The sequence below is a fragment of the Cicer arietinum genome, chromosome 1 (genome assembly GCF_000331145.2).
Source record: "Cicer arietinum cultivar CDC Frontier isolate Library 1 chromosome 1, Cicar.CDCFrontier_v2.0, whole genome shotgun sequence".
NCBI lineage: Eukaryota > Viridiplantae > Streptophyta > Magnoliopsida > Fabales > Fabaceae > Cicer > Cicer arietinum.
In genome coordinates, this window is record NC_021160.2 from 5,830,244 (window position 1) to 5,849,813 (window position 19,570).

At 29.2% G+C, this 19,570-nt stretch overlaps 3 protein-coding genes across 3 annotated transcripts; 2 read left to right on the forward strand and 1 right to left on the reverse strand.

The window, feature by feature from the left end:
- Nucleotides 1-2,862: 2,862 nt before the first annotated feature.
- Nucleotides 2,863-5,775, reverse strand: LOC101513829 (plastid-lipid-associated protein, chloroplastic-like). Its single transcript, XM_004486138.4, has 3 exons — nt 5,212-5,775; nt 4,145-4,340; nt 2,863-3,298 (listed from the first exon to the last, which is right to left on the reverse strand). The coding sequence occupies exons 1-3, from the start codon at nt 5,652-5,654 to the stop codon at nt 2,975-2,977; spliced, it is 963 nt and encodes a 320-aa protein (XP_004486195.1). The 5' UTR covers nt 5,655-5,775; the 3' UTR covers nt 2,863-2,974.
- Nucleotides 5,776-8,161: 2,386 nt separating this feature from the next.
- Nucleotides 8,162-9,765, forward strand: LOC113784682 (F-box/kelch-repeat protein At3g23880-like). Its single transcript, XM_027330989.2, has one exon. It carries the CDS (start codon nt 8,321-8,323, stop codon nt 9,569-9,571), a length of 1,251 nt encoding a protein of 416 aa, XP_027186790.1. The 5' UTR covers nt 8,162-8,320; the 3' UTR covers nt 9,572-9,765.
- An 8,480-nt stretch (nt 9,766-18,245) lies between these two features.
- Nucleotides 18,246-19,359, forward strand: LOC101514499 (uncharacterized). Its single transcript, XM_004486140.4, has one exon. It carries the CDS (start codon nt 18,573-18,575, stop codon nt 19,209-19,211), a length of 639 nt encoding a protein of 212 aa, XP_004486197.1. The 5' UTR covers nt 18,246-18,572; the 3' UTR covers nt 19,212-19,359.
- The last annotated feature ends 211 nt before the right edge of the window (nt 19,360-19,570 follow it).

Sequence of the window (19,570 nt, forward strand, 5' to 3'; positions counted from 1 at the left end):
GTTTTCCGACCCCAAATACCCCGCCCCGCCGCTTTGTTAGCTTACTATTATTGTCATTGTCATCTCAAAAAGATTATTTTCTTTTTCATTTTCAATTTTCTTTTCGATGTTGATTGTTTGAATAATGATACAGTTTTTTTCTTCTTAGTAAAACTGAAGCACTTTAATGTAAAAATTACTTTTTAATCTTTATTGAGAATTTTTAAATGTTTTTTAACATTGTAAAATTTGAATGATAGTAAAACTATGATATTGATTTTTTTTTAATATCTTTAAAAATAATTATATATGTAATTTTCAGAGAAAAAATCTCAAAACAAAATCCTTTAATACCATTATAATTTTTAACATAGTATGTTTTTCGAAAATATTTTTCAGTGTTGTGCTAATTTGATTTTGATAATCGTTAGTTGATTAAAATTGAAGAGTTTGAAGGAAAGTGATTTTTGTTTGATTGTTTTTATTGTGAAACTGTAAATTTTAATATAGATTTCTCAAGAGCTCACCTAACTTAGGAGATGGGTAGGTGAAGCTATTGAGTTTGGTGGATCTTTCATTTGTAACTATTATTACTAGAGGAAGAGCATAACTATTTTCACCCAGAATTACTTCGAAAGTACGTATTCAAAAGGGAAAAAAATTGTTTTAGTATCATTTTAAAGTATATTTTTAAATTATATTCATCCAAAATTACACTTCCACTATCATATTTGATTTTTTAGAAAATGGAGTGGGTAAAGTTGGACTCAGAGTAATGAATCGATTTAATCTCTAAAATTGTTGCATCATATCAGCATAATATTCTAACAATAGTTGGTGGACTCGTAATTTTGTTGTATTAAATAAAAATTATTTTGTTGAATCACCATTGTCGCATTATTGAAAAATTATGTAATAGGTGTTACGTGGACTTCTTTTTAACAAGTGTGATGACTTACGAAAATTAACGGTAAGAATTAAATTTGTTAATAAAAAAATATATGGAAGAAGAAAATTAAGAATAAATTTTGAAGAGATTAAAAATATTATTTGAAAATTTTATAGAAATTACAAATATATTTAATTCAATTATATTTTTGCCTTAGACAGTAGACACCCTGCCCTTTAGAGTTTTAGTCCAGTGTATTTTGTTTCTTGTAATTCTAACAAACTAGTCTTTATTTTTAAAAGTGAAGTAAGGCTTGGACAATGTATTTGTTTTCATCAATAAATTAATAAGTCTCACTATTAAATAAAATAAAATATAATTCTATTTATTAATTTAATAATAAAACATAAATTTATTCATAATATAAAATTATTTTGTTTGTGCACATTAGACAAAGCTGGCAAAATAATATTAGACAAAACTTACATAAAGTAAAACTTGAACAAACTTAACCAATAATATTTTTGACCTTAAAAAGTAATCACATCTATGTTTAAACCTATAGCCAAAGGAATTAAATTTCAACAAGAAAATCAACCACTAAGTATAATATATATTATATATAATATTTATAATAATGAATATGGAAAATCTATAATGATTGTGATTCTAATTATGAATCATTGCATTTCAATTCTCCTACTGATTCAAATAATGACAACCTTAAAAAAACTAAATCACAAGTCGAGGTTCAAAAATGAAATTATTTGGAAGCAACTTTAGACGAGAGATTGGAAAATGACGTTGTTGTTAACAAAATAGGAGTGAAAATTATTAAATAATATTATTATATATTAACAGTATTTTAGACTTTTCTATTATTTTGTATATATACTTATTGTAACCTTATCACATTAAGTTTTTTGTTCATTTGGTTAATGAAATCCTAATAGATTATTTGTTTTTTTTCTCTCTTCATTATTCTCGTTCTATATTTATCATTGGTAAGAGAAACAACTTATCAACAACATTTTAAAACTCATTTTAATTTGAATAGAGATTTGGATGCTCAGTCAAAATCTTGAGCTGATCAAACATAAGATTTAAAGAATCCAATAGAATAAGAATTCAAATAAGTTTTTATTCTTTTTAAAGAAGTAAAAAAGTAAGAAAAAGGCAAGAAATCACAGTTTGAAAACTGATTTGTACGGTATTCAATTTAAAACGGGTAACAATTGATTTCGGTCATCTCGTGTTTGAATTAAACATAAAAGAGTCATGTTCAATCTCAATACATTTTGACGGTAAAATAGTGAATATGACTCTTTTATATTTGATTTAAAGATGAGATTCGGTAACAAACAACATTCTCAATGAAAGTCTTCTATTGGATGCTAGAGGTGTTGGAAAGTGGAAACCTTGAAACAAGGTTGGTATTTAAAAGATTGTGCAATTAACATAGTCTCATGCTAACAAATGTTTTCACAGTATTTGTAAAGGAAAAAAAATTAATGTAAAAAAGAAAGCACTTTTTAAGATTTCACAAATCATTGAATACAAAACTTTAAAAAATATATTTTCTTTTTTGTTTTCTCTTAACGAGTGTTCTTCTTAACATTTCCCATAAACATAAACCAGATTTATATTCACAGTAGAACCATGAATGTCCTGTGGCAAATTTCCTTCACAATTTTGGAGACAATTGCGGCTTAAGTTCTTTTTTCCAATTTAACAAGTCAGTATATTCCTAATCTTTGGAGACTTTGTGCAAGTCATTTAGAGTCTACGGTGTTTGAAATTGATCTCTCATCAACAAAGAGATATAGGGCCTCGGAGCTTGATTGGTGATTTTAATGGAATTTTGGGAGCTCATAAAAATTTGGTTGAGGTCTATCTAACAAAACCTCTTGTGATTACTTTAGAGGTTGGACAAATTTAAGTAACCTTATACTTCTCAAAGATTAGATAGAGGCATTTGCAACTCAATCCCCAAATTAACAAGTATAATAATATAGTTTTATCTATCATTGCTTATTTATGAATAGGTACAAGTGAACAACATGTATTATTACATAATGACCAAGAAAGTAAACCAATATAATTTCTTTAGTTTCTTTGGTTTGTCAAAAGAGAACTGCCTTCCTTGATAAGAACAAACACACCGCCGCCATCACCCCTTGAGATGCGTAGTTCTTCATCAAGGTATGTAGTAAGTAACCATGATTGAGCCTTGTTGTTTGAAATTGGGAACTTCAATGGAGGCTGATTGGAAATTGTTCTCACAACTGATGAGGCAGTGTTTTGGACAGAAGTAAGTATGCCTTTGAATGGTGTAAGATCAATCCTTTGCCCCAAAAATTCCACGTTTTCTGGTATCTCTAATGAGTCTGTCAGTTGTGGAGTGCCTATGATACCTTCGTCAAACTTGATCTGAATAACATGCAAGATGAGATCAATAGCTTAAATAATTATCTTGTGATATGCTTAAATTCACTTGTTTGTCCAAATTCAATTCTACCACCCTAAGAATTTAGAGTAAAAACTATCTGATCCATAAAAAGAGTACTAATTTGATGATAAAAAAAAAAATAAAAAATGGAAACGCTATCAAGTGTCTCAAAGACACTTGTTAAGAGTTTAAATATAGAAAAAATATATTAGAATTTATGTAATTCATATTTTGAAATTGTAAAAAGTGTAATTTTTTATTCAAAAGTTATATTTTATTTCTTTTTTATGGACACTTGTTAGCATGACCCTAAAAAATAATCTCAAATGTCTCATAATTGGTTTTTCATAATATTCATCTCAATTTATATTCAATTTTTTTTATTATCAACGGATATTTAGATCCTCTACCACAGCTGCACAATGCAACAATTGTGAAAACCATAAGATCTAGGGATGCACTAGCTTTGAGAATCGTTCTATCTAGAGAGATAAAACTTCTCTCTCTCTTGTGGGAGATCCATACACACTAAATAGACGTCAATCTTGTTTTCTCAAGAACCGGTTTGAATATTTACCAAACCATCTAATATATCTAATGACTTATTACTAAACTCAAAAAAGAGTATCAAATGATTGTACTTACGTGATTAATTCACTTCAATTAAAGTTAAATTATTTAGTAGTATTGAAATTCAATCTATGACCAAAATAGTTTACTCAGAATTTATTTACCTACCTCTATGTCTAAAACCCCAACCACCACAACCCATTTCTTCTTGAAATTGGAGGGTAAAAAAAACAGGAAAAGAAGGATCAAGGGCAAACCTGAACACGTTTTGGACTTCGAACTTCAAATTTGGCGTTGGTACTAATGGAGGTGGTAGTCAATGGACCAGCAAACCGAACAGAGTTTTGGACAGTAAAAGCTTCAGAGTCAATAGTCTGAGATATTTCTTCAACCTTAACTAATGGCAGTGTTCCACTCGACAGCAATGGAAATAAACCTGCAAAGGATGTATACCTACGAAACCACAAATCCAACCACATGTTTGTTAGTTGGATAACAAAAACTACAGACTGCCGTTACTTGTTGCACTCTATCCCTGAGGTACATTTCAATTCTATCAATAGATGTTTAAGTGATTCTTCATAAATTCGGACATTTTGTTGCAAATTGGCATGACAGATTAAGAGACTTTAAGGTGGATGGATAATATCCCACACAAAAAGTGGACTCAAACTACTATAAAAGCCAAAGAGGCATCGTATAACAGCCTAACAACCGTGTAAAAGACTCAAACTACTCTAATTTAAAAAGAAAAAAAAAAAAGTATATATATATATAGGGTGAAAAAAAGAGTGGTTTGGTGCTTAATTTTAAATAGAATATTTAATCTTTTGTTGTAAAAATAGGATATTTAAAAAAAAATATCCCCCTTAGTTCTCTTGGACCACAAGTCATTGGCAGTAAAATTAACAACTCCTATTTAATTGACACCGCGGAAGCACCCAACACGTGAGCAATTCTTTTGTTGATTAAATAAGAAATTTACACTTTGTTTATCATTAAATAAGGATTTTGCTATAAACACACAAAAATTAAAATAAACGAGTAAATCAAATGACAATCCCCGAAATTGAAAATCCTCAATTCTTCTATTATAAAAGCCATCACTCCTAGCCCTCCTAGTGGAATCAACCAATGACATAAAATCATTCTCTCAGAGGAAGAATCCAAATCAACTGCATCTAATTTTGACAAAATTGGCGACGAAAAGAGATATTTTGTCTTTTCATAAACTTAGATGACTTTTTAGAATAGAATGAACTTAGAAAAATTATAGACTCTTATAATAACGAAGATTAAAAAATAAAAATAAAAAGTTGCTTACACGAGAATCCATTTTCCGTTGAGCAGAGTCAATGCATCAGTGGGAGCAGGGGTTGGATTCTTAGCTTCAAGCTGGCTAATAAGCTCAACAATCTCCGCTCTCGTTTCACTGCTCGCTTTAAGTCCACGATCGGTCCCATAAAAACTATCCACCAAAGCCTTCTTCAGTTTATCCGTCTCAGTCTCCACCGGTTTCTCCTCCACCGCAACCGCCACACCAGCATAAGGCACATCCCTATCTGGACCCCACTCATCGTCGCTAGTCACGGCATGGACGTAGACCACCCGCCTCGAAACATCGGCCGATGCGACAATCGGTCTTCCGAAAGACTTGCTGCGAAATCCGATGGTCGGTGGCGAAATTGAAGGTGTGGAGTTGAGAGGAGTGAATGGGAGAGTGTTTGTGCTGAGAAGTTGTTGGTTGAGGTGAGAGAGAGAAGCCATTTGTTTGTTGAGAGAGGAAAACAGAGACTTCAGTAGAGAAGGGAAGCGGTGGGTTTATAAGACTCCAACAACACGCGATGATTACCGACGATTGAGATTTCGTTGTGGTAAGAAACAAAACGGTTGAGATCTCTTTTCAGTATTTAGAGGTGCACGAAAACGTTGTCGATTTTTTGTTAATGAAACGAGAAGAGTGTGGACTTGAGATCAAAAGACAATCTTCTCCTTTCATTCTTTTTTTTTTTTAAATATAAAAATACTTAATTTAGTAAAATGGTTGTAACTTTTTTTTAAAAGAATAATTTTAGTAAATTTTTTAAAATTGGAATAATAGTTTGAAGTTAAACTTTTTATACTACAAAGTTAACTTTCTAACTCAAAAATAGCGGTGGGATTGGTTTATGAGAACTATATAAGAGATGATAATGAGTTACAGAGTAGTAAAGGAAGAGATAAATAACAAGTGAAAAAATTAACAAAATTTATCATCTTTTACAATCTCTTTAAAATGGAGAAAAAATAATAATAAATTTAATTTTACTATTAATATTTTTATTTGTGCACTATTATTTATTTTTAATTTCGTGTTATTTTGTAAGACGTTCTTTTATTTTTAAAATAATTAACATTTCTAGTTTTGTTATTTCTCTTCTTTTTATTTTATACCAAACAATATTTTAAATTTTTATTTGTCACATTTTTTTATTTTCTTGGATTTTCTCTTATATATATATATATATATATTTTTTTTTTTTTTTTTCATTTTCTTATGACAACCAATGAGACCTTATGAGATAAAAGTTTACATTGTTTAACAATTAATTTTGTTGTGCATTTTCTAATAATATTAACCAAAAAATTTATTTACATTTTTAAGGTGTTTTGGGGAAGGGAAATGTCGGTTTACAATTAAAACAACAAAAGTGAAATGCATAACAAAAGGAAAATATCAGGTATTTTGGGGAAGGGAAATATCGGTTTATAATACAATAAAATCTTTACCAAAATATTAATGGTACATCCAATTTTAAACATTTGGACATCCCCTAGTTATTCATATAAGTAAAATGTACTTAATTTAGTTGAATAATTAATTATTTCAAATCACAATTAAAAATGTAATTAATCTCTATCGTGATATAATTAACTATTTAACTATATTTTTGTATGTTTCCATAAAAAAACTATTTTTATATACAATTAACACAAGTCGCATGTTACGAAAAAATAAATGTGAAAAGAAACATTTTTGTTACCAAAAATATCGTCAAGGCCTTCGTAGGCAGTTCAAGAGGTCATATCGAATGGGCCCGGTGAGAGAACATACGACAAGTGGATATTTGAGGCTTTGGACTTGCAACGAGAAAAACACATAATTGGGAAATAAAAATACAAAAAACAAAATTGATGCAAAAATCCCCAAAAATTGTGCGGTCTGTGTGAAATTGAATTGAACAAAACTAAACCATGGGCAATTTGGTATCGTGGCTACTCTAGAATCTTCTACTTATCAGTTTGTTGTTTTGGCAAAGTGACACGCGAGTTTCGTACTGCTATCCCATTACTGTAACAACATTTCAGTTCATCGCAAAGGCTTGTGCTATATATGCTAGTGTTCAATTTGTATCTATTACATATTGAAAGTCCTATAAAAATGATGGCAATGATATTTTATTATGACTGTTGCAGAGAAAAGAGTTACAAACTTACAATCATGAATAAAAAATTAAAGAGACGTATAAATTATTTAAATATGTTATAGGCAAATTTATTCGATATATTTTACTTTAGATATTCAATCAACTAATACGTTCAACATATTTTGGAAAGGATCAACCAACTATAAATTCGAGTGGCATTTCACTGCTACCATATCTCATCCGTTGATGACGTCAACTTAGTTTCACTTAAGCTTGAATTGAGTTACTTTATTCTAACGAATTAGTTTTTTTTTTACATTTTTTTCCTTAATTCTCATAACATACATGCCATAGACTTTGTTTTAAATTTTCAGTTATTTCGTTAAAAAAAAGTTTATGGAGTTGTCAATGTACTTAAATGTTTGTTACTTATGCTTACATGGGGTATATGTTGAATAGTCAATTGAATTTTTGTATGTAATTGTAAATGAGTATTGGATTTAAGATGTACATTTCATACATGTAAGTATGCTATTTGGAATAAGAATGGTGGTTACATTTGTATCAGAAATAATTTTTCATTTGTGGTACTTAAAATATTCTGACATTCAAGTAAGTGGTTATTTGAGAAGAGTGAAAGGGTGGTTACATTTGATTCATAGATAGTTTTTCATTCTTAGGGAATTGTGGTACTTAGAAATACTCTTACATTCAAGTAATTGATTATTTAAAAAGAGTGAAAAGTAAATCGAAATTGTGTATCTTTTATACCACAAAGGACTATGATATTTATAGTATAAAACCTTAATTAGGTGAGAAAGTAGTTTATTTGTTAAAATAATGGGAGAGTAATAATGTTGAGATTTACTTTGTTTTTAAAATACTATATAAAAGTGTATTTTGATATTGAATAATACACTTAAACCCTAATCTATATAAAAGCTCGGATTTGCAATTCTCTACAACATATTACATCCTTCTTCTCTATGGCATTCTGTTTTTAGGGTTTCAAGCAGAACGGCAAACATGGATGTACAATCAGCCACGTGTATGACTCCATCGCCGGTGGTCCTCTATGACGATCTAATAGCTGAGGTACTTTCTTTACTATCAGTGAAATCTCTTTTACGATTGAGGTGCGTGAATAAGTCTTGGAGAGCCCTAATCTCGGATCCTGTGTTCGTGAAATTGCACCTCAAGAGATCAGCAACACGAAAAACGCTCTTCACACTAATGAAGCGGCATCCATTATCAGAATTGGTCGACACTGAAAAAAGGGATGGTGAGGTGTATTGCCTTCTATACCCCAAAAGTCATTTACTCCATAACCCGTCTTTCAAACTTTCCGTTGATTCTTACTACCTATCGAATGACAAGGACTGCTCTCATAAAACAGCAGGTTCCTGCAATGGATTGATCTGTTTGACGAGTTATTCTTTCACCAATACATATCGAGAGTACTGGATTCTTATATGGAACCCAGCCACAAGGACACTGTCTCCAAAAATTGGGTATTTTCGCGATTCTGCCAACTCTCCAAGCGAATATTACTGGTTTCGAGATTTCAACTTCAAGTTTGGCTATGACAATTCAACGGACACTTATAAGGTGGTGGCGTTTCATATCACAAATAATCTCACAAGCACTGTAAGAATTCTCACTGTGGGTGATAATGTTTGGAGAGATATTGAAAGTTTTCCAGTTGTACCTGTGGGGAGAATATGCAAGAGTGGAGGTGTGTATTTTAGTGGAACTCTTAACTGGTTGGCGTCGGACAATGATTTTCCCTATAGTGTTCTTAAGGTTGCTATAACAGTTGAACAGTTTCGTATTGTTTCACTTGATTTGGGGACTGAGACATACAACCAATACATGCTGCCTCGTGGTTTTGATGAAATGCCGCCTTACATGCCAACCCTTGGTGTATTGGGGGACTGCCTTTGTTTTTCTTATTCTCCCAACAAAATCAATTTTGTTATATGGAAGATGCAAATATTTGGGGTGGAAGAGTCTTGGGTCCAATTTCTTCAAATTAGTTACCAGACTCAGCATCCTGATTTTCATGTAGTGCCGTTATTTCTTTTTGAGGATACACTCATACTTAAGAGTCATCAATACCATATACTTATGAGTCATCAACGCAAACCAATTTTCTATAATTGGAGATATAATACAGTAGAGGAAATAAACATTACTATTGCCGATAATGAAACTACCTGTGATGGACACCTTGAAACTGCCCTGGAATATGTTGAAAGTTTAGTTTCAATTTTTTGAAAGTAACTTTCTCTTTCATTGTTTATTTGTTTAAATTTATGTTAATTTTTTTCATAATTATGAATTGTGTGAATATTCTTTTTGATGATTGCGTACTTTGATTGTGTTTTTGAATGACACTCTCCTTGAATTAATGAATTTGTTTTGGTTTGTATTATTATTAATTAACTAGAAGACAAGTCTCCTTTCATTCACTTTCATTCAATTTATTTTCTTCCTTCCTACATCTCCTTAGCTTCCTATTGCTATAATTAAACTCACTTTCTTCTACTGATTTGCTTGTAACTTATACACAAAACTGAAGCAAATAATTAGCATTTCAGTTTGGAATTATTTGATCTTACTTCCATAGAAAAAATTAAAGTGAACATATCTCTTAAATTTTTCATGTTTTAGGAGTTCCAATTTAAGGTCACTACTCGTCAAAATCAATAACAAGGGAAGCTATTTCACTTCTATTCTTCCAATTCACGCGTTCAAATTTATCTAGAAACTCATTTTGTAAAAGAATGATATATAGTACTTGATAATTATCAGTTTTTCTTTTACATGACTTCATTTATATGCATTTGTTTTAACATATAAAAGAAAATGTTAATTTGCATATGTAGGGATATTAGGCAGAGTTAGGAAGACCAGCCGCTAATGTAGTGTTGGAATTCAGAGTTCGAAATTAGGAGGAAGGTGGTTTGAATTAGTTAGGATTTTAGAATGAAATTTGTTCTGGTATTTTGGGACATTATTACTATTATTATGTTTTTAAATGTATTTTGTAATAAACTTTATTTTTAAGATATGACTTAAATGGGGAAATGATATATTGAATGAAATGCCTTTTTACCTTATATTGGAGTGTGTTTTAAAGGTGTCACCAACATTAATTTGTTGGGTATTTTTTGGCTTTTAATATTGATTTTCATTTCCAAATACTTATTTCAGATTATGAGGCATCTCATATCTGCTTTTATAGTTTTCATCACGGTTTTATATTTTGGTTAGAGTTGTAATTGCGGTTACATTGTAAAGCTGTTGTAGTGACTTTAAAATTTACAATATTAAAAAATATAGTTGTTGTTGGTGAGAATATGATAGGCCGTCCGCCAGGGGCCTATGGCCTGATCTACTTATAGTCTGACTTGACATGACCTATTTAATAAAAAGGCTAGACTCGGGCTTTAGGTCTATCAATTAGGCAATCACTCATTCCACATTCAGTAGTCATTCCATATTCTGTAGTTGTTCAATTAGACAATCACTCAGTAGTCGTTGCATATTTGTTTGAGAGGTAATGATGGGTGTGTTTGTTTCAGGAAAAAAAATATTCTTTAAAACCAAAAATCATATTTTAGGGTTTAAAGGGTGTTTTGTTTCAGATTTTTTTTAAATCATTTTGTTAGAAAAATTATTTTTTGTTTAATATATATAAATATGTACATTGGTATTGGTATGTGGAGAGCATCATGTGGTATGGGTAGAACACATAAATTGATATGGATATAACATGTAACTTATATGTGTATATGACTAATTATGAATTCATTTTTTTTTCTTAGAAGGTTGTTGCAGTGAGTTGGTTATTATTTTATTAAATTTGATTATAATTTTATTAAATTTGATTATAATTTTATTAGTTTTCTTTTTATATAAAGGCATAGTTTAGCCTATTTAAAAAAATGTAAAATATAACATTTAAATGTTTTTATGTGAATAATGCTTTTAAATAGGATTTCATGTCAAACAAGACTTTAAAAATGTTAGGTCAGACCAGAAAAAAAAAATATATATGATAGATCGTAGCCCAAACTTATGCATAATTGTTGGCCAGATTCAAATTTTTCAAAATTTGATCTGACTTGACTTATTCCCAATCTTAACTAACTACCATTTAAAACCATGATTTTTATGGTTAATACAGAAAAACACATTTGAATTACAATGTTTATTAATTATTTGTTTCTAGTTAAGTCTTGGTGTGAAATATCATTGCCTTTATTGACCCCAAGCTATAAATGGAAAATCAAGACACAGTTTTTTTAACCTACTTATTCTTACTGTTTAATATTTGAAGTTTGTATGATGAATTGAATTGACAAACTTTGTTTTTGGATTGTAGCTTTCTTTGTTATTTAGTAGTATTTAAAAATAAATCGATTCTTTAACGGAGTTATATGTTTTTAATGTGACTCAATGTATTTTTCTGTTTTTAATGGAATAATAGAGGGATATTTTAATTTTTTGGTTTAAAAGTGATGAGAATTACCATTATAATAAAGACCTATTAAAAGATACAAATATGTTATTAATTACGTATTTAATATATATTTTATTAACTATTTACATTAAATAAAATATTTTAAATGTTTTATATTTTAGTAATTGATTAAAGTTTTATTAACTAATCTAATTTCGAAAAAAAAAATGATCAAAATACTCAATTTTAAAAACTATGTATCAAATTTTTTTTTCTTAATTATAAGTGGTTTTTGCAAACTCAAGTTTCCTAAAGGCAACTTCTTTATATTTCAACCAAAAAAATCTTTTTTTTTTTATAAATTAACAATATATATATATATATATATATATCATAAAAAAACATCACAAATTTGATAACTCCTTGGTACATCACGAGTTTGTTCTTCTTCTTGATTTTCAACTTCTTGCTCTTGAGGATGTCGAAGAGGAAGTGTTGCAGAAGAACTACTTTCACCTTTGAGTTCAGATGGATATTTGATTTAAAATAGTATATCCATATTATTAAGTAATTGTGTAGTGGACTCAAGTGTATAATAACAAGTATTGAATGTGTTATACAACAATTCTTCTTCGCCTGATGCTAATGATAATCGACGATTGTCTTTTTGATGTGGTTATTGGCTGTCAAAATTAAATTGTTCCTCTGGCGTGAACCCGCAAGATTGATGTGTTGTCAAGACACAGTTTTTTTAACCTACTTATTCTTACTGTTTAATATTTGAAGTTTGTATGATGAATTGAATTGACAAACTTTGTTTTTGGATTGTAGCTTTCTTTGTTATTTAGTAGTATTTAAAAATAAATCGATTCTTTAACGGAGTTATATGTTTTTAATGTGACTCAATGTATTTTTCTGTTTTTAATGGAATAATAGAGGGATATTTTAATTTTTTGGTTTAAAAGTGATGAGAATTACCATTATAATAAAGACCTATTAAAAGATACAAATATGTTATTAATTACGTATTTAATATATATTTTATTAACTATTTACATTAAATAAAATATTTTAAATGTTTTATATTTTAGTAATTGATTAAAGTTTTATTAACTAATCTAATTTCGAAAAAAAAAATGATCAAAATACTCAATTTTAAAAACTATGTATCAAATTTTTTTTTCTTAATTATAAGTGGTTTTTGCAAACTCAAGTTTCCTAAAGGCAACTTCTTTATATTTCAACCAAAAAAATCTTTTTTTTTTTATAAATTAACAATATATATATATATATATATATATCATAAAAAAACATCACAAATTTGATAACTCCTTGGTACATCACGAGTTTGTTCTTCTTCTTGATTTTCAACTTCTTGCTCTTGAGGATGTCGAAGAGGAAGTGTTGCAGAAGAACTACTTTCACCTTTGAGTTCAGATGGATATTTGATTTAAAATAGTATATCCATATTATTAAGTAATTGTGTAGTGGACTCAAGTGTATAATAACAAGTATTGAATGTGTTATACAACAATTCTTCTTCGCCTGATGCTAATGATAATCGACGATTGTCTTTTTGATGTGGTTATTGGCTGTCAAAATTAAATTGTTCCTCTGGCGTGAACCCGCAAGATTGATGTGTTGTGTGAGAACAAGTATGAGGAGGCGGTCGAGTGTCGGGAGGTGTTGGTATATAATAGTGATTTTATTGTGTTGTGTTGGGCATTGATTCTTGGAATTCATGGAAAAATGTTAGGTAGATTGTGGTGGAGGTTGGTGTGGATTGACACGAGGATCAACAAATTGGTTTTCTACATAAATTAATCGTTTGGATTTTTTGCAAAACCAAACTATGTATTCATAAATTGGTTTAAATCATTTAAGGATTATATTATAATACTTGATAATTTTTTACATCATTTATAATAGAATATGCATTAAGTAAGGCATCATTCAAATGTTACCGCAATGAAATTAGGATGACAAATTCATAAGCTTTAAGATAGGTCGATAATATCCCCATAACAATGGACTATGACATATTCTAAATGTCGACAATGGAGACACATGACAACAAACATTGTCGAGTCAATCAACACAATGCTTAAGAGCACACACAATCTCCCTATCACTGTTTTGGTACAATCAACATACTATAGATTGTGAGTCTTATATGCAGAAAGGGGACAACAACATCATGCATCATTAGCTTATGGTCGAAGTATACATAGACGATTGAATGGACAAGATTAAATATGAAGGTGGTAAGTCTAATACTCACTAAGTCATGCAATTCAACTGAAATTGTTATTCTTTCATGGTGCATGAAACAGTAAACCTAAGAGAGGTGCAACCAATTATTTATTTTGAAGTCAACCTTCAAAGAAAATAGTGTGATTGTTGAAAATTTCAGGCTGCATCCGTGCCTTGTTCACATGTCATAGTTGCATCTTCTTACACTCGTCAAAACTATTTAGTGCATCTATCTGATGTGTACGGGGTTGTTAATGTATTCAACATCTACAAAGAAGAGTTTTCATCTATACACAATGAAGAATATTGGCCCGCAAATAAAGGTGAAACATTGAAATGCGGAGAATTAAAAAATATCGTCTAAATAGTATCCGTATTGGAACTGAAATAGACATTAGAGAAAAAATGTCAAAAAAATGTGAACTATATCGGTTAACTGGTCATACTCGAAATCATTGTTCAAATGTTATAGACAACTCTAGTTAATTTATGTAATTTATTAATTAAAATTTTAAAATTTGACTATATATAATTAAATTTTGTTAAAGCTTTGCCACTAGAAAAAAAATTTGTGCTTATGAGTATCCATAGATAAAATCCACGCCAGACATAAGTGGTTTAATAGATGCACGCAGATAAAACAAATAAATATTTTAACTATCAATTAGTTAATAGATACAAAAGACAAATATTATATCCATTAATAAATTAATAAAATTATTATTGTAATGCATTTTTGTTTCCATGTTAAAATGTATATATTCTTTTATGATGAAATTTAATTTGTTATGCATTTTGTTTGTGTGCTAAATATTTTTATGTGAATATTTTTTTGTGTGACAAAAGAGAAGAAAACAACATTATATATAATTGCAATAAAAAATTGGTACAATTTTTTTTTTATTTAAAAAATATGATGTTCGTGCATATCTAATAATATTCACAAATATTTAAAAATCTACTAAATACTCGTTAGGTAAATATCTGTATAGCTATAGATAAAATACAAGTATAATTTTATTTAATATAGTGGATAAAAAGTAACTACTATTAATCAATATTTATAGATATCTATTATCATCCTACTCTATCACATAGCTAATGTTACATTTATTTATTTTATACAAGAAAAAAATTACACATCAAGAAAAAGAAAAGACTATAAAAGAAATAAAATATCAAGTTTATTAAATTATTCATATTACACATTGATATATCCATTAATAATATTATAAATATAAAGTAAAGTATATAAGATTATAGTTAGAAAATAATTACTGCTACATCAAGAATTGAAAATAAGGTAGTATTTCTTTAAAGACAATTTGTTTTTGAAAGTGTGACTAATAAACATTGGGACAACTAATTAAAGAAAAAGAGCGGCGTCATAACATCTTCACACCTAATCTTTGTTTAGGGGTACATTAGGTCTGCCATATTGCCCAAGACCCATGGCAATATATTAAATAAATAAAAAAGTATCCTACGCAATTTACAATTTTTGCGTTATTATCGGTAACATCATTGCATTGCCTATCACCTTTATCATAGTAGTTCTTTTTTTTCCTCTCTTTTTCTTAACTAATTTGACGTAATCACGCTCTCCTACCTACCATAATTAGGATTTTTATTATAATTTAAATTTAATTGTAACTTTAATCATTTTGTTTTTAGAAAATAGTCCATCTATTTTAAAAATTAATAATTTTAATTTTTTTATCAGATTTTTAAATTAAAACAACAATAATTTGATATTTTTTTTTTAAATAACGTAACATACAGTTTCATTATATAAAACTATCTAGGTTCATCAATTATTTATTTGTCATTATTTAAATTACAAATATAAAAAATATTTGAAGTTGAAAGTTAATATTTTATCATGTTTTATTTTAATTTTATGAGTATTAATAATTCTACATCATTGTATCATTAAAACATGTCACGTCACCATTTTGTAATTAAAAAAATGAGAGGGATAAACTAAAATTGTTGACTTTTAAAATAGAGAAATCAATTTCGTGAATTGATAAAAGTAGGACGACTAAAACTGCAATTAAAACTATCTAAAATTATGAAGAACTTCATTCAATCTTTTTTATAGAAGACAATTGAGTTAAAATATAGTCAATAAAGGTTGATGTATCTGGTTCACAATATGAATTTGATGCATCAACTTTTTTTTGACTATATTTTAATCTAACTATCTCTTATAAAAAGAACTAGAGGGATTAACAAATTAGTTTATTAAATTATAAAAATGATAACACATTAGTTTATTAAATTGAACATCTCCAATCAATTTAATCACTTTGTTATTTATTTGAATCAATTTTTTTTAGGATTACAAAATAAAAAATAACTAAATCCCTAAAGATAAATTTGGTAGTTGAATTTTGAAGAATTTTAAGAGGAATGACTCTAAAAGTCTAAGTCTATATTGTGATATGTATTTGATATTTTATAAAAATTGAAAGCAATCATATAATACTTGAATCGCACTTAATTCATTTTCAAAAACATTTAAAGTCCCTATTAGAAACATTTTAAAGTTTTCCTAATTGAAAAAGAAAAGTCAGCCCTTTCTTTCTCTCCAAAATCATTCATTTTCCCTCCTCTCCCAAAAATTCTTCATCTAAACATACCCTAAACAAATTTATATACTACTATTATTTATTACATAATTTTTTATACACATATAGCGGTGTACAAAATCTGATCTGGTCCATCAACATGTCTCAAACCGTAAGGTTTGGATCGGGTCTGATCGGATTCATAAAAATTGAGACAAAATAGAAATATAGAAGAAAGAGAGACTGCAATTTGAGTTACTTCTTAGGTTACCTATCTCGTCTCAAATTATTTTATGGACAAACAATTATTTTATATTATTATTATTATTACTATTATTATTATTATTATTAATTTCACAATATTTAAAAAATAACCAAATTTTTTATTATTCACATTTATAGTCTAAAGTTGAATAAAAAATGAGTCATATTAGAATATTTTTTTTCATTTGACGGTGTTTGTATTAGTAGTTTATCTTTACTTAATAATTTATTTAGTTATGTTTCGTCTCTTTTTTCAAATTGTATAATTCCATATTATGTAAGATATGAGTTATTTTTTGAATATTTTTTTTAAATATTTATTTATTATAACTAAGTAATTTGTCTTAGCTAACTCGATTTTATATTTATTTCGCTACATTTTTATCAAAGTTAAGAGTCAAATTCAAATCAAAATTTTGGTCTAAACTGATTTTAAAGTTAAATTAAAATCATTTAAATTTAATCTACCTCGTCCTTTATACACCCTCATGACAAGTAAAATATATATATTTTTTTATAAACCAACCCTTACAATAACAACTAACTTTCCTAACTTTCTTTAAAAGAATTAACTAAACATTTAAATTCCACTACACCAAAAACACCTAAACCATTCAACATTTTCGACTCTATTAAGGAACGAATGGGTGAAATCAATTGATGATCTTTAACTTCAAAAATGAATTAAAAGTCCAAAATTATGAGTTGTTGGGTTGATTATGATGCAACTAAAGTGTCTTCAAGAAAATAATACTAATCCTTCGCCGCAAGAATGCAAACACCATTTGGCCCAAACCTTGGTTGGTGGGTGCCGCCTTCAACGGCTTTTGACTTTGCTGAGGCCGGCAACAAAACAAGGACACCTATATACAAACAATTAGAATAATTTGCAAAAGAAATTAGAAACAATAAACGATTTTAAATTATTTTAATCATATTTTTATAGTAAAATTTGCATAAAATGCACACAAACCAAAAATTAGAAATAAAAATAGGTTTGAGTAAATAAATAGTATTAGTAGTAATAATGTAATCTTTTATCTCACAATAATTAATTATCATATTTGCAAAATAATATTTTTTATATAAAAAATAATAAATATTATTATAATTAATTCATACAATTATAAAATTTTAAATTTAATTTTTATATATCATCTAAAAAAAGATGTGGATCAACTCTTCACCAATATTAATTGATATATTATATATTTACTTTATAATTATTATTATAAATGATTCCCTACATCAGTCATTAATAAAGATAGTAATTTAATAAAATTTAAATTTATTTCATTTATTATATGCGTGATATGATATGCAACATTTATTTTGGAAATAACAAATTATTCGTGCTCCTTTACTCGAACACGGAGATTATAAAGAAATCCATTCCTTCTTCTTCTCCTTCCATTTTGTCTTTGTTCACTTGCTTTCATTTCACACACAATTAATATTTCTTTTTTAAATATTTTATTCCGTTTCTTTAATATTGAAGCTTGCAATGCGTGCCCAGCCTAAGTAGTATATTAATTAAACACTCAATTCCATTACCAAACTATTCAAAGTCGCTTTCACCAAAAACCCGTTTTGTTTCTTGTTCCCTGTTTGGTTCTTCCTTTAAATGCCATTCAACTTCGAAGAATCTCACGAGATCTCTATGCACTGCCTCTAACACTCATTCTTCAATGTTACTCTCAAATCATTGAGAGAGAGAGAGATGAGTCAGCTCGGTTTGTTATTGCAAGAACCGGTTCGGACTCAGAGGGAGACAAGAACGATTCTAGGTTTGTTAAGGGAGCAAATGGACGGTGTTGATGGAGAGCCTCGTAGGAGGCGTAGTTTCAAAGAGCGGCTAGGATTCATCGGTTGTTGTGGGGCCACATGGGGATTTCGTTCTTCAACTCAATCGTCGCAGCAACAACAACAGCAACTTCCGGATACGGATCCGAATCAAGATCCGAATATATGCGTGGGCCCGGAGATTCCGACGGGCTCGTCGAGTATGAATTTAGCGGCGGCGTTGTCGGCAGAGAGAGAACTCCGTGGACCGCCGGGAGAAACTATCCCCGGTGCGGGAAGGACGCCGGGGACGCCGTGGAGAGTGTCGCTGATGCGGTTGTTGGAGGAAACGGAAAACGGGGAAGCGGTGGCGGTAACGGCTGAGTTGGAAGGAAAAGTAGGCAGTGTGGCAGGGAATGATTCGGTGTGTTGCGTGTGCATGGGAAGGAATAGAGGTGCGGCGTTTATTCCATGTGGACACACTTTTTGCAGGGTGTGTTCTAGGGAGCTGTGGCTGAACAGAGGCTCTTGTCCCCTTTGCAATCGTTCAATAGTTGAGATTCTTGACATTTTCTAGAATATTCTTCGAGGATCTGCCCGACGATTGAATAGAATTATGATGATTCCTTTGTCTTTTCTTTCAATCTCATTCATATGATTGTTATGAATTTCATTTCATGTACTATCTGTCACTTCTCAAAATGTTTACTAGTATTTTCTGTACATACCTTTGTCTTTATGCTACACACCTTAAGTTTGGGTGTACTAGTAATAGTAGTATACCGTGGTTGAAAATTGAATTAGGGTACAAAATAAATTAGTGTTTAATCATGCACTAGTTTTATAATTGAGTGCCAAGTATTTGGGAGGTGAAGATCATGTGACCCCCATTTATGGCATGTGAAGGAAATAGAGTGCTAATGATGCTCCTTTATT